This window comes from Bubalus bubalis, chromosome X (assembly GCF_019923935.1).
Source record: "Bubalus bubalis isolate 160015118507 breed Murrah chromosome X, NDDB_SH_1, whole genome shotgun sequence".
NCBI lineage: Eukaryota > Metazoa > Chordata > Mammalia > Artiodactyla > Bovidae > Bubalus > Bubalus bubalis.
The window spans coordinates 131,780,892-131,808,175 of NC_059181.1; the positions used below are offsets into that span (position 1 = coordinate 131,780,892).

General features: G+C 33.9%; 1 protein-coding gene across 5 annotated transcripts in view; it reads left to right on the forward strand.

Moving 5' to 3' along the window:
• Window positions 1–27,284, forward strand: part of STAG2 (stromal antigen 2) — a 130,397-nt gene that overhangs the window by 90,930 nt on the left and 12,183 nt on the right. For all 5 annotated transcript variants that reach the window (XM_025276230.3, XM_025276231.2, XM_044937211.1 and 2 more), the window contains exons 15-29: window positions 341–458; window positions 875–978; window positions 1,974–2,066; window positions 2,206–2,295; window positions 2,883–3,086; window positions 5,289–5,359; window positions 5,685–5,772; window positions 5,865–5,945; window positions 7,766–7,858; window positions 9,871–10,045; window positions 14,058–14,197; window positions 17,159–17,260; window positions 19,574–19,722; window positions 21,341–21,469; window positions 25,037–25,260. In XM_025276230.3, coding sequence (XP_025132015.1) covers window positions 341–458; window positions 875–978; window positions 1,974–2,066; window positions 2,206–2,295; window positions 2,883–3,086; window positions 5,289–5,359; window positions 5,685–5,772; window positions 5,865–5,945; window positions 7,766–7,858; window positions 9,871–10,045; window positions 14,058–14,197; window positions 17,159–17,260; window positions 19,574–19,722; window positions 21,341–21,469; window positions 25,037–25,260 — 1,861 coding nt within the window. The remainder of the gene's footprint in view (window positions 1–340; window positions 459–874; window positions 979–1,973; window positions 2,067–2,205; window positions 2,296–2,882; window positions 3,087–5,288; window positions 5,360–5,684; window positions 5,773–5,864; window positions 5,946–7,765; window positions 7,859–9,870; window positions 10,046–14,057; window positions 14,198–17,158; window positions 17,261–19,573; window positions 19,723–21,340; window positions 21,470–25,036; window positions 25,261–27,284) is intronic.

Here is a 27,284-nt window from a genome sequence, read left to right on the forward strand (position 1 = left end):
TCTGGAGTCCCAATTGGGAAAGGGTCCCAGGAAGTGCGTCCTCTCCGTGGGTGAGACTTCAAACGGGATGACTCTTTTGAGTCAGGTAATAACTAAATGCATGCATATAGTCTCTTCAAAAACAATTTTCATATTAATGATTATCATGAGAAATGGTAATACCTAACAGTGTTTACTTACACTTAGCAAGCTAAGGCAATTCTTCTCTTTCCTTTCTTCTCCTTGACTTTAAAAAACATTGTTGTTTGAGTTTGTGTGTGGTGCCAACAAAGCTTCCATTCTTTTGATTAAGGCTAGTATGATATTTGTCTAAGAGCACATTGTTTTTTTTAAATTTTAGTTACATGAGCATGCAGCATACCTTGTGGATAGCATGTGGGACTGTGCTACTGAGCTGCTGAAAGACTGGGAATGTATGAATAGCTTGTTGCTGGAGGAGCCACTTAGTGGAGAGGAAGGTAAGGATGTTTAATTATGGTGTTTTTGTTGTCTAGGTAATTTTGAAAACAGATTTTACTTATTCCATTTTAGCATTAAAATAGTTGATTCAAAGTCTTTGGATAATTTTGTTTTCATACACATGAATATTAGAAAGGTATAGTTCCTGTCAATATTTAAGATGTTTTATTGTATTTTTTTTTTTTTTTTGCATCTGTTCATATTTTCATTTCTCAAATTGTGGACTGGTGGTTTACAGATTTATAATGTTTAGTAAGTTTTAACTTGTTCTGATCCTTTTTGTGATACAGTAATAGGATTTTCTTTAGTACTTAGGCCAGATTCTGTCACAGGCACAAGAACTGTTATGTAATGATTATAAATGGCGTATAGAGAAAAAAAATAGGTTAACTCTTTCTGATTATTTTTTTCCCAGCGCTAACAGACAGACAAGAGAGTGCTCTGATTGAAATAATGCTTTGTACCATTAGACAAGCTGCTGAATGTCATCCTCCTGTGGGGAGAGGGACAGGAAAAAGGGTACGCCAACATATTTTCAGTGTTCTAAATTATATGTCTCTTTTTTAATATCTTTTTTTAAGTTCTTATTTGTAGGTATATAATCAAATTTTTGAATCTTAAATTTTATTTTTTAGGTGATCTTTGCTTATAAATATGTTAGAAGTAAATTTTAAAGCATTAGCAGTTTGGGAAGTCTGCATTCCTTCTGTAAGATTCTTTGTTAGTTTACTACAGTGATTGTTAGTCCCTGTAAAGATTGCTTGCTGTGCATCATTTTAGAATGGTATATTTGTCTGTTGTGATTTATTTACAGATTTACTTTCTTTTAATAAAAGTAAGAGCATCATTCATTAAAATGGGGGAAATTTCTGTTTCCTGGGACTAAATTTTAATGCATTATTTCAAAGTTCACATGTATTGTAGACCAACAGTTGCACAGGCTTTCAAACTTTGTGAAGCACAAAAATAATTTTTATATTGTGACCTAGTACACATATGTATATGTGTTTTTGTATGTAACTGAAGCAGTTATGTAAGTTACAATATTGCAACTTACATGATGCATTCAATTCTCTTTTTTTTTTTTTTTTTTTCTCAATTCTCTTTTTTGTTGTTGTTGTTCTTCTTCTTTAATTGCTAGTAGTTAATTATATTGAATTCATAACCCATGGATCATGGCACAACTTACAGTTGACTGAAATCCTACTCACTTCCATGACTATATAAACTAATAAACTGTATTTCCTAGCTGCTTTTCTTTTCATCCAAAGTTAGGGTTGGTTAGTCTAATTTGGTATTGATTTTGTCTCTAGAACTATTCAAAGTTTTTTAAAAAAATAATGTGCAGGCTATTCTCTTTGTTTCTTCTGGGTTTCAAGTTTTATAGTAGAAATTTTTGTATCCGTCATTTAAAATGTCATTTTATTACTTACTTTGAATATTTAAACTTGAGCACCTAACAGTGTTAATGGGATTATTAATAAATACTTGGAAACTTTGTTGTGTTTCCTTAGGTGCTTACAGCAAAGGAGAAGAAGACCCAGTTGGATGACAGGACAAAAATCACTGAACTTTTTGCTGTGGCCCTTCCTCAGTTATTAGCTAAGGTAAGTTTGTGTCGGTATCAAGATTGTTGTTAAGAAATTACAGGTTTTGTTTGGAAATGCCATACAGAATTTTCTACTTATCGTAATATTTCCTTACCATAATTGTGATGTTTTTGACATGATTTTTTTTGTTTCAAAGTACTCTATAGATGCTGAAAAGGTGACTAACTTGTTGCAGTTGCCACAGTACTTTGATTTGGAAATATATACCACTGGACGATTAGAAAAGGTAGGGTGTTTCAGTATATAATAAACCTTGAAGAAAAATTGTTAATATAGTTCATCCCATCATATTGCTTATTTATATTTTTTGAAATATGTTTTTATAGCATTTAATATAAAGGAAGCCTATATATTGTATGCCTTATATATTTTAGATAAGTTGGATTTAGAGAATGGCACTAATGAGGTTTCCCTTTGATTCATGTTGATAGCAATACCCTCCTTCCTAGACATTATGTTACTATGTCACTGACCATTTATGGAGATTGGAGGTGGGTAACTGGATAAGAACAATTGCAAAATGAAACAGCTAACATTCATTGAATGCATTTAATATGTTCCAGGAACATATATATTTATATGTATTAACATCTTACCAAAGGCCTGTGAGACAGATAATATTATTCCTGTTGAAGTAGGGGAAATAAGTTTGCGTGGATTAGTGCATTTTTTTACTTGACTAGAAAAACTTAAAATGTGTGTGCTACTGTTGTAAAGTTACTGTATTTGAAGCTTTTCATCCCAGTTGTGCAGTCATTTTATGCCTGTCATCATACATGCCTTAGTTTTAATGAAGAAACTTTGATTTTGCAGCATTTGGATGCCTTATTACGACAGATCCGGAATATTGTAGAGAAGCACACAGATACAGATGTTTTGGAAGCATGTTCTAAAACTTACCATGCACTCTGTAATGAAGAGTTCACAATTTTCAACAGAGTAGATATTTCAAGAAGTCAACTGATAGATGAGTTGGCAGATAAATTTAACCGGCTTCTTGAAGATTTTCTGCAAGAGGTATGTACTACAAGTATTCTGTCAGTTGTCCCCCACTGTGGCCCCACCCACCCCTACCCTCTCCATAACCAGGTCAGTCACAGTCTTGGTGATAGTCCTTAGTAGTATGTTGAAAAGACATTCAGACTTTCTGTTCTATGATTTTGTTTTTTCTCCACCAAGAGAGGGAGGTGGCAAGAATCTGTAACTTAAGAGATGGTGAAAGCAAAATTAACACCTTTCCCTTTTTTTTAATTTAAAGAAATGATCTGGAAAGTTTCCAGGGTTTAGTTTAACCAGGAGGCTGTTAGGGAATAGGGAACAGAAAAGTTGAGCAAGATTGTTTCCATGTAACTTCAAAAATTGGGTTATTTCTTAATGGTTTGGAAGTTGATTTATTTATGATCTTTGATATTATAAAGCCTTGATAAATTACAGCAGCTGTTCATTTTGGTGTTTCATTGTTCAGTTCTATTTCCAAAGAGGCTTAAGCACAATATTCAAATACACTTGTATTTATATTGTGGTTTTTATCTTTTCTGGAAAGATATACTCAACAGTTTAGTTGATTTGCATAAAGTAAAAACTCATGATTCTCAGATTATTGCATTTAGGTTTTTCCACATCACTTTTGTCATAAATGCTGCGAAAATGATACGGACTATTGTAATGTCCAGTTATTTTGTTTAACAATTAGTTCTTAAACTTTCTTATTTCTCTGTGTAACATTTTATACTTACTAAGTTTTGCTTAATTGGAAGTTTGTGTAAATATTTTGATGTACAATGATTACATTTTCAGTTAAAAATTTTAATGACTACCCTTGGCTGGATATGATTCTTTTTTTTTTTAAAAAAAAAAAAAAGGTTTACATTGGAATGTAGCCAATTAACAATGATGTGTTAGTTTTAGGTGGACAACAAAGAAACTTAGGCATACATATACATGTATTCATTCTCCCTCTAAACTCCTCTCCCATCCATGCTGCCACATAACATTGAGCAGATTTCCATGTGCTATCCAGTAGAACCTATACAGTTAGCCATTTTAAATATAGCAGTGTGTACCTGTCCATCCCAAACTCCCTACCTAGCCTTTCCCTCCATCCTTCTCCCACCTGGTCTGTTTCTGTTTTGTAAGTAAGTTCATTTGTATCATTTCTTTTAAGATTCTGCACATAAGGGATGTCATGTATTTCTCCTTCTCTCTCTGACTTACTTTACTCAGCATGACAATATCTAGGTCCATCCATGTTGCTGTAAATGGCATTACTTCATTCTTTTTAATGGCTGAGTAATATTCCATTGTATATATGTACCACATCTTCTTTATCCATTCCTCTGTCTGATGGACATTCAGGTTGCTTCTGTGTCTTGACTACTGTTAACAGTGCTGCAACGAACACTGGGGTGCATATATCCTTTCAGACCGTGTTTTTCTCTGGGTACCTTCCAAGGAGTGGGATTGCTGGATCATATGATAGCTCTACTTTTAGTTTTTTTAGGAACCTTCTTACTGTTCTCCATAGTGGCTATACCAGGTTTCATCCCACAAAGAGTTCCCACAAAGATTCCCTTCTCCACACCCTCTTCAGCATTTATTGTTTATAGATTTTTTATTGGTAGCCATTTTGACTGAGGTGAAGTGATACCTCATTATAGTTTTGATTTGTGTTCCTCTTAATAATTAACAATGTTGAAAGTCTTTTCATGTGCCTCTTGGCCATCTGTATGTCTTCTTTGGAGAAATGTCTATTTAGTTCTTCTGCCTGTTTTTTGATTCAGTTGTTTGTTTTGATGATGTTAAACATCATGAGCTGTTTGTAATTTTGGAGACTAACTCCTTGTTGATCACATTATTTGCAAATATTTTCTCCAGTCTGTGGGTGGTGTTTTGTTTATTGTTTTCTTTTTTTTTTTGTTTGAACCATCTTTATTTGAATTCAATTTTCTGCCAAGTTTGTGACTGACACAACATTCATATATAATCAACATATAAAGGTAAAGAATACATGAACAGTGCTACGCAAAAGCTTTTGAGTTTAAATAGGTCTTCTTTGTTTATTTTTGTTTTTATTTTCATTATTCTGGGAGATGGGTCGAAAAAGATATTACTGTGATCGTTTATGTTATTCTTTCTTTTTTGGTATCATAAATGTAATAGCTTAAGATTTTTCACTTTTGTAATTATTAATGTTTAATATGGTATAATTAACATTTATAGGGCGAAGAACCTGATGAAGATGATGCATATCAGGTATTGTCAACATTGAAGCGAATCACTGCTTTTCATAAGTAAGTTGAATCTTAAAGTTTCTGATTTTTTAAAACTATCAAAATCAGAACCAACTTGCATGTTTTGGGATTATAATAATGTCATAATTTTTGCTGGGTTTCTTGTGCTTTTGGGAAAAAAGTGTTTGGAGTCATACTTTGAATATAAGAAACAAAAAAAAAATTCAACTAATACACTTTTTTAAAGTACACATTTTTTTGTTCTTTTGGGTACATGTTAGGAAGTTTACTGTGTTTTACTTTAACAGTATTCTGTTAGCAGTCAAGTCCAGAACAGATGTGATTAAGCTTAAATTTTTAATATAACCTAATTCTTTTTTTACAGTGCCCATGATCTTTCAAAGTGGGATTTGTTTGCTTGTAATTACAAACTATTGAAAACCGGAATTGAAAATGGAGACATGCCTGAACAGGTTTTTATTTATTTACAAGTTATATATTTCACTTTGAGAATGAAGATATGTGATTTTTAAAATGTAATTGTGTTCTTTTTGTTCCTTTATAGATTGTTATTCACGCATTGCAGTGTACTCACTATGTAATCCTTTGGCAGCTTGCAAAGATAACTGAAAGCAGCTCTACAAAGGTTTGTGGTGCTTCAGTGGCGTCTTTAGTAAATATTACTCAGTTTTCAGCAAACTTAAACATAAGACCGATTATTTCAGTAAAGTCTTGCTTATCTTCTATTTAGGCATGTATACTTTTAAAAATAATTATTTGTAGTTTGATATACATTCCGTGAAAGAACATTTAACATTTGTTTAGAGAATGGTTTTAAAATAAAAAGTCACATTTGTAGGTGGCATAATTTATGGATTTCCACATCATTCTCAAAAGTTCTGGATGCATGAAGAACTGATTTTGTAAATCATGACCAAGAACCTTCAAAACATACAGATACAGCTATTGGGTTCCATAAGTTAATTATTACAAGCTACCTGTCCCTAGATCTTATACCTTGGTATTGTTTGGGGATCATCTTATTCATACTCAGATCTCTCTACTGATGTTCCAAATTCATAAAAAATCACTTTGTGGTTGAGTGCAGTGTGCTTAGCTACTAGGTCATAGAACTTTCAACATTTTATCCATAATTGTAATCATTGAAGTGTTTAGTAATTGAACTAAATAGTACTTCTTCATTTGTAAATTAGAAACTTAAACATCGTACTTGTTGCAGTAGATGTTGCCTTAAATATTATTTGAGCACATTTTTATAAACATTAGGTGATTTCTGTAAGATGTAGAATTAGTTGTTTGTAGTTATTTTCCTCAAGAAGGAATCCTCTCGATAAGTTTGTTTTACATAAAATCACAGAATAACTTTAGAATTTTTTGAGCTTTTTAAGTACATGATGCTGTTATATCTACAGATGGATATTTGCCTCTTGCAAAAAACAATATAGTACTGTTAAAATAGTGTACTTTTTGTCAGACCCTCAAAAACTTTATTTAATTCAATATCAAACTTGTAGTAGGTCCAGTGACTATGTATTAGCAGATATGATTGCTCACCTAAATCAAAAGCATTGAGTTAAAAATTAACATGGGAAAAAGATAATACGTTTAGGAGAGGGGGGAAAAAAGGGTAAAAATGAAGGTTATTATATGCAAAACTATTATGCTGAACTTGGTTGAGTTTTCTTTACCAAAGCGATCTCCAAGTTAAATCTGTTATTTTAACTTGTCTATTACATACACTGAATGTGTACTGATATTCTGTCGTTTGGCATTCAGTATCAGGAGATGGGCAAAGGTAATGCCTCAAATAAAGTAGTGTGGATGATCTTTATAGAGTATTTTTCTATTTTAAATTAATTTGTAAATATCTATAAAAAGAAAAAAGTTTATTTAAAAAAATCTAGAAAAAGATTCATCCTTTTAGTGTAGGTTTACTAGAGACTTATATTGTTCTTGTTTTCCTTAAATGGAGTAATACCATGAAACTAATTTTTGTTAGGCCTCTCTCTGTTTTTAAAAGCACAATCAGTATCCTACAAATGAAAGATACTGTCCCCTTTTTTAAAATCATTTAATTTATTCCATTCATCACTTGGCCAGCCATCAAATTACAAAGCAAGGATGGAGTGTAAATCCTGTTAAACATTCTGAAGCAGTGGATTTATATGGATAGCCATATATAGTCATATATGGTTTTTCTCATTCTAAAGATCATTTAGGATTTTATCTGTTAATGTACTTGGTATTTTTAACGTGCAATTTGTTGAGATTTTAAAAGTGGTTTTTGTTTTCCTTTTTGATAAATGCTAAGGAAGAATTTAAATCTAATGTAAAAAGTTAGCACAATTAAGTATGTGATGATCTTTATGTAATTTAAAATATCTTAAATACCGAATGAGTTTTTAATACAGTATTTTAAAATGTTATTGTTAAATTTTTTTCAAGGAGGACTTGTTGCGTTTAAAGAAACAGATGAGGGTATTCTGTCAAATATGTCAGCATTACCTGACCAATGTGAATACTACTGTTAAAGAACAGGTTAGTAACTACTATAGATAGCAATCTTTTGTAAGCAACCCTGAACAAATATTTGAACTAATATAGAAAATTTAAGTAATACTAAAATTGGGCAAACTAGAAGTATCTTGTATTTGTCTGTGTATATCCCATGCTCAAAAATGGATTAAGTAATATTAAGTCCATTTGGAGCATTATCGATTAGTCTCATATTGCAGTCATTCTGTGTTACTGTTTCTTTATGCCACACTTGGTCAACAAACCCATATATACACAGTAGGTGTATGCAGTTATGTAAGTTATTCCTGAAAGCAACAGGTATGGCAAGTCTGCCTCAGGGAGGGGAAAGGTCCATCCGGTTTTGTTATCTCTGAGAATATTATCAGATCTTGGCATTCCTGCCTGTCCTGATTGTGTAAAGTTATTTTTCTTATGTGGACTTTGTCTGAAATAAAAATTTTAATCACTTCCCTGTCCTCAAAGTGTTACCTTCCCACCTCATATGCCCTCTTAATTCCATTCCTGCCAACTTTCTCATTCTGAAAATGCATTGTTACCTAGTGCCATGGGTAGTTTTCCCATCTGTAAAATAAATTCTGATCCTGGGACCGAGAGCCTATTTAGTTTTGAACTGTGACAATAAAGGACTTGGGACTTTAATTTTCTTCTCTACAATTCTGATAAGAGGTACAGAATTTCAGAAGGTATCAATAGTGAAATTATTTTATAGTTAAAATCTTATAATAGGATTTTAATGAAGTATATCTGTGTGTGTGTGTACATGTAGGCGCACTCAGTTGCTCAGTCATATCTGATTCTCTGCAACGCCATGGACTGTAGCCCACCAGGGTCCTCTGTCCATGGGATTTTACAGGCAAGAGTACTAGAGGGGATTGCCATTTCCTCCTCCAGGGCATCTTCCCAACCCAGGGATCGAACCTGTGTCTCCTGCATTGGCAGGCGGATTCTTTACCACTGCATCACCTGGGAAGCCCTTTTAATGAAGTAGACACTGATCCAAACTTAATACGTGAAATATTACTTGATATATTTTCATAGGCTACCAAGAAATTCAGCTTAATATTCCTTATTTCACATAGTTCCTTATTGGTTATTGTGTGTAATCTCCTTTATGTATAATCAGTTTTTTAAGACTTGAAGATTACCTATTTGGTTATTAAATAACATGTGTATTATTAGTCTTCCTAACAGCCTCCAGGGATATGTCCTGGTTAGCTCACAAGATCTGCCAGTTCACCTAATTAGTAAATGTCACCATGCTTACGACTTTGTATACTTACTGTGTATGTTGCAAAAATTTGTAAACTCAAATATCCTGATTGGTATAAATTATTTCTGTAGTAATAAAATGAGCGGAAGAGACCAAAAGAAGAGACAAAAGCATAAGAGAAAAAAAAATAAATGGGGTTAGTTCCAAAAAAGGCAAAGCTATTATTAAGATCTGCTTTGCCTGGTGGTGATTAGTTCGCAGGCCCATACTTGGTTATTATGTGTTTTCTACTTAATCACCATACATATTGACAATAGGATTTTGTGATCTCTCTTCTAAGAGATCTTCTAGGAGATATCCATCTTCTTGGCTTAAGTGTTTTTCTTCCATAGAAGAGAAGAATGGTATCAAGTTTATACATTAATTCATATTTGAGAATGTATATCATGAGACATTGTGGTTTAGTGTGGGATTTGGAGTCAGAAGATATGCGATTGAGTTCTGACTGCATATTTTGATGATATTAACATATTGTACAAATCACTTAAAAGTTACTGAAAATTAAAAAGAATATTTGTGAAATTACCTTGCATTTAGTAGATCACAGTGCAAATATCAGTAGTTATTGTTGCAAAAATTTCACTCTTAAAGTCTTAGGAAAGTCTTAATAGCCATTGCTTTACTGAGTTTCAAATGCAGAGAGTTGGATTTTATTTCCATGTTAAATATGTAAGTTATTTGTGGCCGTTTGTGAAAAACTTCGGTTTATGGCATGCTATCCCCCCCTTTTTTTTTATAATAGGCCTTCACTATTCTATGTGATATTTTGATGATCTTCAGCCATCAGATTATGTCAGGAGGGCGTGACATGTTAGAGCCATTAGTTTACACCCCTGATTCTTCATTGCAGTCTGAGTTGCTCAGCTTTATTCTGGATCATGTCTTCATTGAACAGGATGATGACAATAACAGTGCAGGTAATTTTATTGCCATCTTTTTGTTAAATTTGTGTATCTACCATAAATCAAATTTAGCAACACTGTAAAATGTTATACTACTATTTCATATTTTATTCTTAAACATGAAAGGCAGGTGCATTTTCCAGTGCATTTTTGTATTCATTCCTTGTAACATAAAGACAATGAAATATCATTTCTCACTAGTTGTGAGTTTTGTTTTTCTAATTTGTAGCTACCTACAGAACTGTATGAGTTAATTACATTGTGCAAAGTGACTAGTGTAGTGCCTGGGCATGTAGGTAGGTAATCAATAAAATTTACTTCACTTTCCCCTTAATCATTAGTAATGCCAATATTCAAGTAACTAGAGCAGAAAAAAAAATGTTAAAGTGACATTTTTGTTGTATACTTTCATAGCATCGTTTTTCCGTTAAAGTGTGGGGCAATACAGAATGTTACAGGTAAACAGTCAGAAGAGCCTCGGCATTGTTACTCTTTGTACTCTGATTGCATACACGGATGCCTTACTTGGGCTTCTGTCATAGGTCAGTTGGTAAAGAATCTGCCTGCAGTTCAGGAGACCGGGGTTTGTTTCCTGGGTGGGGGATATCCCCTGGGGAAGGAAATGGCAACCCACTCCAGTATTCTTGCCTGGAGAATCCCTTGGACAGAGGAGCCTGGTGGGCTACAGTCTATGGGGTCGCAAGAGTCGGACACGACTTGGTGACTAAACCACCACCACCACCACCACCATGCCTTACTTGAACAAGAAATCGTGGAAAAACATAACATTTGGTGACTTCTTTCTGGGTTTGTTTTTAATTTGACATTAAGCCCGAAGGATATATAACATCAATATTTTGTTCTCAAGAATCACAAACTTAACTCGAACAGGATTGAGAAATCAAAATAGGCAAAACAGATAATCAAAAATCCATGTACTAAAGTTTATATACTTAGAATTTTCCACTATTCACTTCCAGCTCTTGGTTTAGTTATACTTTATTTTTGACATTAATTTGATATTTATTAGTCAGCAGGCAGTATACTAAGATGCTGTGAATTTTTTAAAAAAATGAGATGTAGTCTTTTAAGAATTCAAGTAGAAAAGACATTTCTAAAAGCAAATTATTATTATGTAACTTGATAAGTAGCAGAGACATGTACAAAATGTTATGGACATTTAGAGAAAGTTCTTACTGTTCTGTCAGAGTCAAAACACCATTGAAACAGGCTAACATCTGCAATGGATCCTAAAAGATGAGTTGGAGTTTTTAAAACTTCTATCAATAAACGTATATTCCAAACACTGATATAAAATCAGTTTTTGTCTATGACCCTTTTGTTAGTTGCAGACTACCTCAAATTCATTTAGACCATAGGGAAGAGGAGTGAGAATAAGCTTGCCAATACTCCTGAATTTTCTGGAGATTCCTGGAATTACACTCTGCTTTACCTCCTTGGACTGTGTTTTTCTATTTACACTTTAAAAATGAAATATATTCTAGTTCTGTGGAAAAGAATAAAATATAACACATTTATATAGACCAACCACCAGCATTTGTTAAATTTTGCCTTGTTTCAGATTTGTTTTTTAAAGGAATAAAGCATAGAAAAAAAAAGAAGCCCTTGTTTGTATCCCTCCCCAATCCCATTATTGTTTTTCCCTAGAAATAACCGCTATCTTGAATTTGGTGTTTATTGTGCCTCTGCATTTTAATTCTATTTTACCAGGAGTTTATGTGTCTTTTAAGAATATATAGTTTATTTTCTGTTGCTGGCTTCCACATAAATGGTATCATGTTGAGCATTTAATTTACATCTTGGTTTTTTGAATTAACATCATTTTTGAAATTTATCAGTGTTGACATGTGGTTATAGTTTATTCATCCTGACTGCTGAATATTGTGTGATATGAATTAACCACATGTTATCCATTTTCATATTGATGAACATCTAGTTTTTTTCTATTTTTTTCCTCTATTATAAATAATATTGCAAAAATGTTCTTATAATTATCTCCTGAGCACATGTGCAGATGCTTTTCTAGTGTACAGGCATACCTCCTTTTATTGCACTTTTATAGATAATGTGTAGTTTTACAAATTGAAGGCTTGTGACAACTTTGCATCAGGTAAGTCTGTGAATGCCATTTTTCCAACAACATTTGTTCACTTCATGTTTCTATGTCATATTTTGGCAATTTTTGCACATTTCAAATTTTTCCATTTATCATGGTGATTTGTGATCAGTGATCTTTGTTGTTACTATTGCAGTTTACATGAAAGCTTATGTAATGATTAGCATTTTTTAGCAATGAAGTGTTTTTAAATTAAGGTACATACATGTTTTAGACAGAATGCTATTACATACTTAGTAAGACTTAGTATAGTATAAACATAACTTTTATATGAACTGGGAAACCAAAAAATTCAGGTGATTCATCTTAGTGTGGTATTCACTTCATGGTGGTCTCATCAAACCTGCAGTATCTCTGAGGTGTGCTTGTGTATACCTGAGTGGAAGTGCTAGAGTATATAGTCTGTGTGCATTTTAAACTGTACCACATGTTGCCAAATTATTCTCCAAAGTAGTTTTATTTTTTTATCCTCCCACCAGCAACATATGATCGTTTCCATTGCTTTTCATACTCATCTAACCCCAGATATTGTAGACCCATGGTTATTTGATTTGTTAGCCCACATCAGATTAGAAGGGGAGGGTAAAATAGGCAATGCTTCTAGAGGCTCTGACAACATATAATAATGGCAACTGACATCTATGAAAGGCCCAGTGTGTTAGATACTTCTCTAACATTCTTTAATCCCTACAGGAGAAAAAAGTAGCTAATTTTCGATAAGAAGTGAAGAAAACTTTCAAAAGGACTCAAAAAAAACCTCTTAATATCTAAGTAACTTAGTCTGTAGGGGGAGTAAGTCTTATATCCCTCCAGTTCTTGAGAGCAGTACCAAACAATGATTGGAACAATATTGTATAGAAATCCATTTATAATCAGAGAGTCATTAAGAAAAAGTTAGCTTGTATGTTCAATGTACTCTTTAATGAGAATAAACAGTACATTTTAGGTTTCTAAGAAAATGACTTGGGCATTCTGGAATAGGCAGTTTTCATAACAGAAACTTTTTGGATGGTCTGTCTTAAATTCCTAGTCTCAACATTTGGTTTTTATTAATGAGCAGTTATCAAGGATTATCGGAGACAGGGTGAAGTAAATACTTTCTTAGAAAGAGTTCTTATTTTATACACAATATTTTTGATATAAGTAATTTCATTTATAAAATTTGTCAAGAGGAAAATTCTTTGCATAGCTTTTTATGTAAAAGGCATCATCACAATTTTATTTACAGGATCAAATTGAAAATCCTTTGGCAGTACTTGGCAGCTGCAGTCTGGCTTTCTCAACTATGAATTTGGAAATAATTTTATCCCTTTGATAATTAAATATCAAGATCTCACATAATTAATCAGAGGAGAAATATGTGAAGTTCCCTTAAAAAGAATGATTTCTCGGCCAGTCTAACTGAATATCTGTAATATGTATAAAGGAAGTATCTGTCAATGGAAGTTGGGCTCTAGGTGAGGTGGGGTCATCTTTAGAAGGGATAGGACAATTTCTAAGGTTGTCTGCCCCTAGGGAAGAAAAACCTTACCCAACAGATAGTGAATATGCAGGTCTCATTGTCAAACTATTCTATTAGGGAAGTAGATCAATGGGTTAGACATGCTTCTATGTTAGGCAAGCTTAGCCTGACTTTGCTAAGCATCAGTTCCTTTGACTCAGCCCACTTGTTCCCGTTCCATGCTCATCAAACAGCCTTCTGATTTGACATCAAAAATTTTTTTCTATTGGAATAAATGGGCTGGTCATTCATGACGATATTGAGTGGTTATAATTTTTATTTTATTTAATTTTTTTCTTTATTTTTCACATTCTCCAAAATAAAAATAAAGTTATTTATTTATATATATCTATACAGATGGCTTAATGTTTGAAACTTTTTTCCCCCAGATGGTCAGCAGGAGGATGAAGCCAGTAAAATTGAAGCGCTGCACAAAAGGAGAAATTTACTTGCAGCATTTTGTAAGCTAATTGTATATACTGTGGTGGAGATGAATACAGCTGCAGATATCTTCAAGCAGTATATGAAGGTAAAATTGAAAAGTGGATAACAAGATATTTTTATATTGCTTTTATGTTTGGTTACCATTGAATTTTTTAATAGTTAAGTTACTTTTGTAGTGCAAAAGAAATCTCTTAAAATATTTAACATTTTCAGTAACATTTTTTCATACCTCCACTCTATCAATGGGCATTTTGGGTTTATTGAGTTCATTTGTGTTTGGAATATTGCAAACAGCTAGTCTTAGATTAACTGTCATTAATAGAAATTGCATTTGTGATTTAATTTAAAACAACAGAATGGTGTCACTCCCCTGCTTGATGTAACGTAAAAAATGTTTTAGGAGTCAGAGAATTAGATAATATAGTTTCAACTTGGTTACTATGCAGCTTGTGACCTTGAGTAACTCAATACCTTTTGTATCCTGCCTTTCTTTATCTGTTGCACTGTGATAGTTAAAGTTTCTTAAGCTCTGAAAATCTGCTTAGATTGACAGTAGGTTATTCACAAGCATCATAAATATATGTGAGATTCTTTAACTTTTAAGTAGTAGTAGAAAGGATATTACTGATTGTACTAACAGAACGTGACTAAATACGGCATGATAATTTTCCTGTAATCCTTTTTCAAGTAAAATCTAATTATAAATGTAAAATTTTTAAGCCTTTGATTTTACAGAATATGTAATACACTTATCAAAACCCAGTTAATTCTTCTTTGGAATAGTTTCCTATGTGATAGAAGTATTAATAACTTTGAAATAATAGAATAATAGAATAGAATAATACATATTATTTCAATAATAATTGAAATAATAGAAGCATTCAAATAACTTTGAAACTTATTTGGCATGATACTTGTTAAATTTTTTTTTTTAAACTGGTGGTTTTTGAAGTCACTTTGCAAGTTTTAAACTTTTAGACATAGGTATTCTAGATTAAAGTCAGTTTTGTTAGTCATGTAGGGGCGTGGTTATCCTGTTATCTCTGGTAGTTATGTAAAATCTTAAATAAGAAAAAAAAATCATGTGCAGTGTGTGATTTAAATGCCACATACAGTAACTTTGGGGATTCCCTGGTGGCTTAGACAGTAGAGTCTGGTCTTCCTGTAATGCAGGAGACCCGGATTCAATCCGTGGATCGGGAAGATCCCCGGGAGAAGGAAATGGCAACCCACTCCAGTATTCTTGCCTGGAAAATCTCATGGATGGAGGAGCCTGGCAGGCTACAGTCCATGGGATCACAAAGAGTCGGACATGACTGAGCAACTTCACTTGACAGTAACTTTTCTTTTAAATGTTAACAGACTGTTAGTTTCTATATGGAAATCAATAAATTTCGAAACTGCTCATGAAATACATGCCATTAGCAATGAATAAGTTATGAAAGTAACTATGATAATATTCATTGACTTAATATTAGGTTGGTGAAAAAGTAATTGCGGATTTGAACCATGAATTTAAATCATTATAACTAGGCTCAAACATAATATTAATCAAAATAGGAGCCATTAGAGTCAACACATTTTTGCCAATGAGAAATAAGTTTGTTTATTCCTGTAGCATAAAAATCCATGCTTTGGGATTTGACGAACTCTTGGAAAGCATTTTCTGCCTCCTGCTGGTTGTGGAAGCGTTTTCCCTGCCAAAAATCGAGATGCTTGGTAGTCAGTTGGCAAGAGGTCAGGCGAATATGGTGGATGAGACAAAACTTCATAGCCCAATTCATTCAAATTTTTTTTTATGCGTTGAATTTTTGAAGTGTTGATTGTGTGACGTGGGGTCAAGGCATTGTCATGGAGAAGAATTGGGCCCTTTCTGTTGATCAGTGCCGGTTACAGGCAGTGCAGTTTTCAGTGCATCTCATCAATTGCTGAGCATACTTCTCAGATGTAATGATTTTGCCAGGATTCAGAAAGCTGTAGTGGATCAGACTGGCCACATACCACCAAACAGTGACTATGACCTTTTTTTTTGGTGCAAGTTTGGCTTTCAGAAGTGCTTCCGAGTGTCTCAGTCCAGCCACTGAGCTGGTTGTCGCTGTTTGTCTCATATATCCACTTTTCATTGCATGTCACAATCTGATCAAGAATTGGTTTGTTGTTGTTGTGTAGAATAAGAGAAGACAATAGACACTTCAAAACGATGGTTTTTTTGATTTTCAGTTAGCTCGTGAGGCACCCTCTTGTCAAGCTGTTTCACCTTTCCAGTTTGCTTTAAATGCCAAATGACCATAGAATGGTCGACGTTGAGTTGTTGGGCTGCTTCCTGAGTAGTTGTAAGAGGATCAGCTTCGATGATGGCTCTCAGTTGGTTGTTGTCAACTTCTGAAGGCCGGCCACCGCGCTCCTCATCTTCTAGGCTCTTGTCTTTGCAAAACTTCTTGAACTACCACTGCACTGTATGTTCATTTGCTGTCCTGGGCCAAATGCATTGTTGATGTTGTGAGTTGTCTCCGCTGCTTCATGACTCATTTTGAACTCAAATAAGAAAATCGCTTGACTTTGCTTTTTGTTTTAACATCATTTCCCTACTCTAAAATAAATGGCAAGTAATAACTCATTGGGAAAAAAAACACAAACTGAGAAATGTGCATTAAAATGATATATAGCAACCACATTTATTTAAGAGTGTATTCTAATATCAAACAGCAAAGTTCAAAAGTGCAAAACCGCGGTTACTTTTGCACCAACCTAATAGTTCTGAAAATCTGAATGCTTAATTATTTTTATACACTATACCTCCTTAAAATCAACTCTAGAACTTAATGTGAATTAGATCTTAACTGTCTGATATTTCTGAATTTACTGATGTTAGAGATTGTGCTTAAAGATCATAATAAAGTTTCAGTAACATTCTTACGTGTCTTTGAAGTCCTAATTTTAGCTAAATATATTCTTGTAATATGTTTATGTGCCTAACCTAAAATTAGTCTTATTGTCCAATAGTTTTAAGAGACAAAGCCCTAATTTATTCAAATTTCTTTTCTAGTATTATAACGACTATGGTGATATCATCAAAGAAACAATGAGTAAAACAAGACAGATAGACAAAATTCAGTGTGCAAAGACACTTATTCTCAGTTTGCAACAGGTAAGACATGAGTACCATGGTTACACTAACATAATAAGCACTTACTGGTTTTCAAGGTAACAGTCAAAAACTGGGCAAAAGGACACAGTAGATAGTTCACAAAAGTGGAAATGGAAAATACACAATCCCACTAGTAAACATTGAGCAAGTGAGATCATTTTTTGCCTCTAGACTGGCAAGATTGGCAAAACCTGTAGCTGCCTAAGATATGGGAGAAACAGGTTCTGTCAGCAGTATATGTTGGCTCAACCTTCCTGGTAGGCAATTTGCCAGTACATGTCAAAATTTATAATGTGTATGTCGTTGAGGCAGCAATTCTACTTTTAGAATTTTGGTCTACAGTGGTAATAGGATAAATTTGCAAAAATGAATATACACGATTGTACATTGCAAAATTATTTATAATACCAAGAAATTAGAAATAATCCAAATGTCCATCAATAGGATATTAGATGAATATATTGTGTAGTACATCTCCACAGTGGCTATTGGGTAGCACTTAAAATTAGTGTAAGTTGGTATTAATTTAAGATCTCTACCGTATTTGAGAAGAAAATAAAAAGATTGCAGTATAGCATCACTATAAAATTGTGCCTATCTCTGTGTCCCTGGAGAAGGGAAAGGCTACCCACTCCAGTATTCTGACCTGGAGAATTCCATGGACTGTATAGTCCATGGAGTCGCAAAGAGTCAGACTTGACTGAGTGACTTTCACTTTCACTGTGTCTATTTGGAAAAAATAATCACTGAAATGTTAGCCATGGTTAACTTGATTTGGTAAGTTTCAGATGAATTTTACTTTATTCTTTACCCATTTGCACATGTAATTTTAATGAGCACTTATCAATCGTAGTGAAAATACACCAGTCATTTTCGTTTTGGCAGTGGCATGGCAAGTTTAAATAGGCAAAAATCATTTGCTTAGTATACTTTGGTCTGTTGAGACCAAATGCATGTAAATCATAACCAAACCCATTTCACTTTGATAAAGTTTCTTGCTTTTTAGAAACATAGGTGTGAAAGTTCTTAGCTTCATTTGCATATTTGATATTCTTTATTAAAAGATTTTAAAGGCTGCATTTAAATAACTTTTATTTTGTTATAAAATAATAGCTATAGAAAGTATTTTAGGAAAACTAGAAAAAATATACCTTATCTTTAATTTTTTTCACTTGACAGTGTTTTTATTTTTAATCATCTTTCTAAAATCTTTTTAATGCCTGCATTAAATCTTATTTTACAAAAATAAAAAATGTGCATTCGGTCTTAATATCCTTAGTTTTTCATATTAATAAATCCTAAACACTTTCATGCCATTAAATACTTTCCTTTGCTCTTTTTTGGCTGCTCTGTGTGGCATGTGGGATCTTAGTTCCCCTAGCAGGGATGGAATCTGTGCCCTCTGTATTGGGAGTGTACAATTCTTTCCATTATAAATAGCACTAAAACAAACATTTTTGTACCTATGTATTGCACACAAATATTACTATTATTCTTTTTGGATGGAGTCTGATAATAACAATTGCTTAGTCAAAGAGCATGAAAATTCTAAAGCTTTTGCTGCACATTGCCAGATTGCTGTGTAGAAAGAAAGGTTATCTCAGTTTATGTTCCCAGATCAGTGCCCATTGCACTGTATTCTTTTTTTTTTATTTATTTATTTTTAATGAAGGATAATTGCAGTACTGTATTGGTTTCTCCCATACATCAGCATGCATCAGCCAGCCCTTCCTCTTGAACCTCCCTCTCACCTCCCACCCCATTCCCACCCCTTTAGGTTGTCACAGAGCCTGATTTGAGTTCCCTGAGTCATACGGCAAACTGCCATTGGCTATCTTGAGTAGTAGCCATAACTACTATAGGAATGCACTGTATTCTTGAGTAGTAGCCATTATCTGTTAAAAATCTTGGCAGTTTGATAGTTGAAAAATTATATTTTGTTTTGCTTACTTTTTGATCCATCATTTAAATGTCAATAAGAACATAGTTGCCTAATAATTTAGTTGGTTTCCTTTTTATGTATATTTTTATATGCTATTATAATATCCAGTTAATAGTGACAGAAAAAAATTCTGTCATAACTAATCTAAGAAGTTTCTAATGTCAGTAATTACCTCTGGTTTGAATATGCGAAGTGCTGCAATTTTGGTCATTTGTATCATGTTTTAAAAAATCCATGCTTTAGAATGAAGTATAATGCCTTATTTATAAACATCAAGTATATGTTAAATATAAAATATGATATTTTAAAATCAGTAATAATCCATAATTATTAAAATCTTTAACATGCTTTCTTTCTTTCTTTCCAAACAGCTTTTTAATGAAATGATACAGGAAAATGGCTATAATTTTGATAGGTCATCCTCAACTTTTAGCGGCATTAAAGAACTTGCTCGGCGTTTTGCTTTAACTTTTGGACTCGATCAGTTGAAAACTAGAGAGGCCATTGCTATGCTACACAAGTAATTTCCAAATTTTATTCAGCTTCTCTATGTTTTAATCATGCAGGTTTTTTGTATATTGCTTTTTTGTTTAGAATAACCAAATTCAGTTGGTGCCTTATTACTTGTTTGCACTTCTGTAATATGTCTCCTTTCTTAAGAACCAGTTACAGTGCTGTCTCTGTTAAAATATGAATTGGGACTAAAACACCTTTTGTAGAAAAGTCTTTGCTTTAATTAAAGCCATACAGAATCTTTATGAATTATGTGAAGAAAACATATATTTGTTAGGTATTATAAAATCTCTTCTAGCAGTTTTGTCATGATCTCATGGCTGGGTAGAAGAATTTGATTCCTTTGTTTCAAGTTTCTGTTCTCTTTTATTTTCTCTTTACCTTTTCTCTTATTTTGAGCCACAATCTTTATTTTATCTGCATGTTTTCTTTGCCTTATCAAAATTGGAGAAAACCTGATTTTATTTTAGGCATGTAATTTAGTGATCAATTATACTTTTATATATGAGTATATTTTAGATCTCTGACATAACCAGTATGTGGATATTAATACCCTTTATGTCTTTATTGTGAATAAAGAGCCTTGCCTTTGGAAAAATCTAGAGGCTTGGGCTCCGTTTCATTTAAAGCTCTCTGTTTTGTGTCTTTTTAAAATTTGTATTGCTTACTTAGTCATGAAAGTGTTAAATGTCTCCTTTCAGAAATTATTCTGCTCTTTAAGTTAGTCCTATGCTTTCCTCAACTTTAATTTACTCCCACCTTTTCACTTGGCTCTGAAAGTCTCAGATTTCTTTTTATGCCTTTTAATACTTTGGTTGTGAATTTTAAGTAATACTTAAGGACCACACATACAGTAATTATTCTGAGAAGTAATATATTATTTACTTCATATATGTGTAATGTTGGGTAGTTGTCTTAATAGAGGTATTTATTGTTAAATAAATACAGGTAAAATTGGCCCCGAGTTGAGTATAATTTTTGAACTTTACTCTTTAGTGAGTCATACAAATAGTCATTACAAATAGTCTGTAATCATTATTTTAAGTTGATTTTATAGTTGATCTCCTTTATGTCTTGAAATATACAGAAAATGTACTGATCATTATGTGAAAGGATTTGGGTTGTTTTTTATGGAAAAGAAAACTGAGGAAAGAATGTAGATATGCCAGATCACATTTGTAATAAAGACCAGTGTGGGGGAGGGGAAGTGTCTGTGTCTGTGTCTGTTTTGTTTTAAAGAACCAGCTAGGGCCTGTGTGTGTCTGTGTGTGTCTGTTTTGTTTCAGAGAAAGTAACAGTTCAGAGTTCCTGGGCAGTCCAGTGTTTAGCACTTTCACTGCTAGGGTGAGAGCAACTAAAATCTCCGATTATCGTAGCATGCCTGCCCCCACCCCCACCCCCAATAAAAAACAAATCAAAAAAATCCACCCAAAACAAAATAACAGTGTCATAAAATGTAAATGCTCATTCTCTATAGACTCCTTATTGTCCCTCTTCCTCAGATAAAACACATGAGAAAGGAAGCATCTTTTGTAGTGGAGTGAAAGTATATAGAAAAATTTTCTAGGTTATTAAATTTTCTATTGTAGTTATTTAAATATTTGTCTTTTTTGTTTTTGTTGCAGAGATGGCATAGAATTTGCTTTTAAAGAACCTAATCCACAAGGAGAGAGCCATCCACCTTTAAATTTGGCATTTCTTGATATTCTTAGTGAATTTTCTTCTAAACTACTCCGACAAGACAAAAGAACAGTGTATGTATTTACTAGAAATATTCTATTTAATTTTGCTTTGGAATTCTTAAAGATTTGTTATAATTGGTTTCTCTTTCAGATTTGTAGGATTTCATTAATGCACAAAAACTTTATGCTTCAGAAATTTTATAATTTTAAGATTACAACTATGTTTTATGCATATTATATTTTAATTCTATGACTTCTTTTTACAGTGTAGCTGTATCTTTAAAGGTGTAACTGGAATGCTTTTTGTATTCCTATTTGAGTTCTTTGCTCAGCCTAACTAAGGAAGAAACATTTAGCAGACAATAATATTGCTGATCCATCTGTGTCTTTGTGTCCTGAGCTGTGACTACACTGGAAAGTAGAAGTCTCCCTCTTTTATCTTTGTACTTTAACTACAAGTCCTGTTCTCAACAGACCATTTAAACAAAATACTTTTATGGTTTGGTCTTCTAAAATGATGACTTACATTCTAAAAGAGCCCAACAAGTGGAATTAAAGTCTCAAAATCTTCTTTCATCCCTCCCTCCCAGACCTCCCAACCCCGGGCTTTGAGGTATAAAAAGACAGAAGAATATGAATAACTCATAGTATAAGTAATGTCTTCTTAAAGCCCACCAGTATTTTGCATTTATAGATTATATAGATCTTATATGAAATTCTAAGACAAAACTAATCTATATTGATAGAACTCACCATAGTGGTACTTGTTGAAGTTGGAAAGACTAAATGGGAAAAGGGATACAAGGTACTTTCTGGGGTCATGGGAATATCCTGTATCTTGATAGGTGTATGGGTTACATGACTGTATTCATTTACAGAGGTGATCCAACTTTTATTTTCTGTGCACTTTATTATATATAAATTGATCCCAATTTAAAATTGCATTGAGGAATTGGTAGTCCAGTGGTTATACTCTGTGCTTTCGCTGCTGAGGGCCTGGATTCAATCCCTGCCTGGAAAACTAAGGTCCCACAAACTGTGTGATGGTAGGCAAAAAAAAATTGCATTGATACTATTAATTAGAGAAATAAAAATTAAAAACAATTAAAAAAAATTTCTCACCTAGTAGATTAGCACAACTTTAAGATGTGTGATAGTGCCAAGGATGTGGAGCAATAGAGACTTATACATTGCTGGTACAAGGCCACTTTGGAGATATCTGGTAGTATGTAGTAAAGTTTAAGATTCTCCCTACATCATGATCCAGTAATGATATTCAAAGGTAGATACGTGAGAGGAACTCTTACATATATATGTAAGGAGAACTATAAATGATTTGACTGTTGGGGACTTCCCTGGCAGTCCAGTGGTTAAGAATCCTGCTTCCAATGCAGGGGTCACAGGTTCTGTCCCTTGTCAGGGAACTAAGATCCCACATGTGCTAATGTAATACGTTTAGTCGCTCAGTTGTGTCCAACTCTTTGTGACCCATGGTCTGCAGCCCACCAGGCTCCTCTGTCCATGAGATTTTCCAGGCATGAATACTGGAGTGGGTTGCCATGCCCTCCTTCAGGGATCTTCCCAACCCAGGGATCAAACCCAGGTCTCCCATATTTATGGCCAAAAAGAAAAAAAAATTGACTGTTGCATTGTTTGAATAGGGGAAAGTGCAAAACTAAATATCTATCAACTAGAAAATGAGATCAATAGATTAATATACAATGGAATACTATACAGTGGTGAAAATTGTTAGATATTTTTAAGTAAATATAAATCCTTAATTTTATTAAAAGTCTATCTAATTGTTCAAATTTCTAGTAGTCTTAGATGTCATATATGAAAGTAACTCAGTCGTGTCCGACTCTTTGCGACCCCATGGACTATACAGTTCCTGGCATTCTCCAGGCCAGAATACTGGAGTGGGTAGCCTTTCCCCTCTCCAGATGTCATAAATGACTTTTATTCTTAGTTCATTTGATTGAATTGGGATTGAAAAGATTCACACAATTCAACTGATCTACTTTAAAAATTTTTTCAAGTTTATTGAGCTGTAATTGGCAAATAAATTGGTAATGTATTGAAAGTATACAACATGATTTCATATACATTGTCTAAGGATTCCCATAATCAAGTTAATTAACATATTTATCACCTCACATTATTTACCCTTTTTGGTCAGAACACTCAAGCTCTACTCGTTTAGCATATTTCAGTTATATAATATTATATATTTATATAGTATCATCAACCGTAACCACCATGTTACATATTAGACCCTGAGATCTCTTTCATCTTTTCAGAATTGTTTTTCTGACTTCATTGAGATATAGTTGACATATAACACTGTGTAAGTTTGAGGTGTGCAACATATTGATTTGATATATATATTGGAAAATGATTACCACCATAGTGTTAGCTGATACCAGTCTTCCAAAATGGTTAAATTTTAAATTAAAATGTTGTGTGCAAAAAGCTAAGTACAAAATGGTGCTGTGTTTTCAGACAAATAAGTATTAAAACATTATAAATAGGGACAAAACCAGCAAGTTCAGGTTAATGGCAACCTCTGTGGCTGGAAAGAGGGAAAAAGGCAATGGCATCAGAGAGGGCTACTTATCTGGAATGTTCTGTTAGACTATGTGGTGGATACATAGTTGTAAATGTTTCTGTTAGTAAGTAGATTTTGGCTCAGACTGCACATCTTGTCACAGATGATTAATAGTTCTCTGACTGATAGCCAGCTTACAGACCACACTTTGAGGAGTACTGTACTACCATATGTAGGGCTTCCCCAGTGGCTCAGTGGTAAAGAATCCTCCTGCAGTGTGGGAGACACAGGTTCGATCCTTGGATCAGGAAGATCTCCTATCCTTTCTCTCCTTATCTATGATATGGGGAGAATATCTCCCTCACAAGATTATAAGAATAAAGTTAAAGAGCCCAAGACGAAAACGCCTAGCACACAGTAGTTACACAAATGTTAGTTGATTTTTAGTTGCTATATTATATGTAAGTCATGGAATCCTTGTGATACTTGGATCCAAGGGTAGATGTATGACTTCCATTACTCTGAAAATATTTTGCAGGTAGAGGCCATATCAGATTTACCTTTGCGTCTGTCCCCATTACCTGAGACATAGGTGCTCAACAAATAATAAGCCAAAATGCTGTGAATTGTTTCCTTTATTGTGAGAATCTTCATAGAGACAGAATTGTTCATCACTGTACTGATGAGGCTTAGAATAAGTAGTGAAGTAATATACGCACACTCACACGGCTAGCGATTGGTAGAACTGGGACTAGAACTCAAGTTGTGTAATCTTTAAATCCAATTCTCTTTTCAAGAATATGACTCAGATTTGTTCTTCTAAAAGAGGGGATCTGTAAAGTTAGGATAGAACAGAGACATTTTGAGAAAGAGAACACTAATATCCTGCAGTTATTAGTGGAATGTTTTCAGGAAATGCAGATCCATCGATCATTATTTTTATTCTCATTTACTTTTTATTTAACTCTAGTTAATCATTGTGTGTTCCATATAATATGTAAGCCTTAAGATTATTAGGAATAAGCAAAAAGAAAAAAAAAAGCTATGGCAATTTAATGTATCAAAGCTAATGGTTTCTCCTCCTTTTTAAGGTATGTTTACTTGGAAAAGTTCATGACCTTTCAGATGTCACTCCGAAGAGAAGACGTGTGGCTTCCACTAATGTCATACCGAAATTCTTTGCTAGCTGGTGGTGATGACGACACCATGTCAGTCATTAGTGGGATTAGTAGTCGGGGGTCAACTGTGCGGAGTAAAAAATCCAAACCATCTACAGGGAAACGGAAAGTGGTTGAAGGCATGCAGCTTGCACTCAGTAAGCATATAGTTTATTTTCTTTATGTTTGTCCTTTATGTTTCCCATAGGTCACCTCCTTTTTAAATTCAAGGTATGTGTTGTTAAATGCACACTATTTGCTCCAATTGTGTGTAAAATGTACTGTTTTAAGCATTTTGCATATATGAATTTGATTCTTAAAATTCTTTAGGTACATTCTTATTTTTCACATGTAGGAAACTGGTACAGAGAAGTTGATTAACTTAGGTCACACTGATGCTAAGTAGCAGAGCCAGGCAATCTCACTCTAGAGCATCTACTTTTTTTTTCTGTATTAAATTTATTCAAGATATACACATGTCCCCTCCCTCTTAAGTCTCCCTCCCACCCTATAGAGCATCTACTTTTAAATCACTGCACTATACTCTATGTATACGGATATGGACTCAGTATTTTAGAACTGATCATTACCTAAGAGATCAGATCATCTAGTTTAAGTGGTGCAGCAGATTCAGAGAGGTTCCAACTTTGGAATTTCTATGAAGAGATCATTAATCATAAAGAACTTCATAGAAATACAAGTTGCTGTCTATAATCTTAGAGTTAAGAATATATTATGATGCTTGAATCTCTTGGACTCTTAGTACTCCAGGGTTGGTTCTTCATTTCCTTTCTTTAAGACACTTTAAACAAATGAGTATAGTTGTCAAAATTTGTTCCAGCTATTATTCCTGAGTAACAAACTACCCCCAAAACTTAAATGATATAACCTGGACGTAATGTCTGGTGCTTTCACTAGGAATAAATACTCCAAGGCTGGGACTGGAATCATATGGAGATATCTTCACTTATAGATGTATCTGATGCTGGCTGTCAGCTGGGACCTTAGCTAGATTGTCTGCCAGAACACCTTACATGTGACCTTTCCATGTGACTATTTGGCTTCCTCACAGTGTGTGACTCGGGCTTCAAGAACAAGTGTCTCAAGAGACAACTCTGGGCACTGCCATTTTCTAAGGCCAGAAACTGGCATAGCATAGTTTCCATCGTGTTCTGTGGACCAAGCAATCACAGGGCACAGATTCAAGGGAACGGGACATCATCCCCCACCTACCTGTTAATGTGACAAGTGTCAGAGATTTGGGGGCTTTATTTTTTTTTTTTACTTATTTTCCTAGGAGCCATGGTTTTAAATCGCCACATGGATTAATGGTTTTAGTATTTTTTTGGTCCAGTAACACAAAGCATTAACTTGTAACTTACACAGCCTTAGATTTAGACTTGATTGGTTATATAGTACCAACATCCCAGTCTGTGGAGAAATCTCTCTTACACAGTATCCCTGACCAGTTAAAATACTTGGGCTTGATAAGAAGTTAAATTTTCCCTTTTTTAGATAGAAAAGTTATCAAATTAAAAGATATGTCCACTGAATACCACTAAATTTTAAAAAGTTTTTCTTATCTAAACCTCTTAACTCACCTGGTCTAACATAGTTAGCCTCCTCAGTGGCCAGCTTGCTCGCTAGTCTTCATATTCTTAAGTCTGTCCTCCATATCACCACCATATACTTAGTATAAAACATGTAACTCACCACATTGCTTCCATAGAACCTTTAGTAGTAGTTCCTGTCACCTTAGCATAGCTTATAAAACTTTGCATGAGTTGACTCCTGCCTCTTTATTCAGCCTTACCTTTGCCATCTACTCCAGGACTACTAAACTCTTAAAATAATCAGCAGATTAGTATGATTCAGGCATTGTTGTTTCATACCCCAGTGCTTTTGCTTATGTTCTCCTCATTTCTTGGAGATGTCACAGTTCACATAATATCCACTCTAGTAAGAAGTAACTTCTGGGTAGCTGGGCTCTGATCTTTTTCATCGTTCCCATTCTTCCTGTGCTTCCCTCTTTTAGCACTTACCACACTGTGTTTCCCCAGTGGCTCAGCAGTAAAGAATCTGCCTGCAATGCAGGAGACACAGGTTCGATCCCTGGGTCAGGAAGATCCCCTGGAGGGAGAGCATGGCAACCCCCTCCAGTATTCTTGCCTGGGGAATCCCA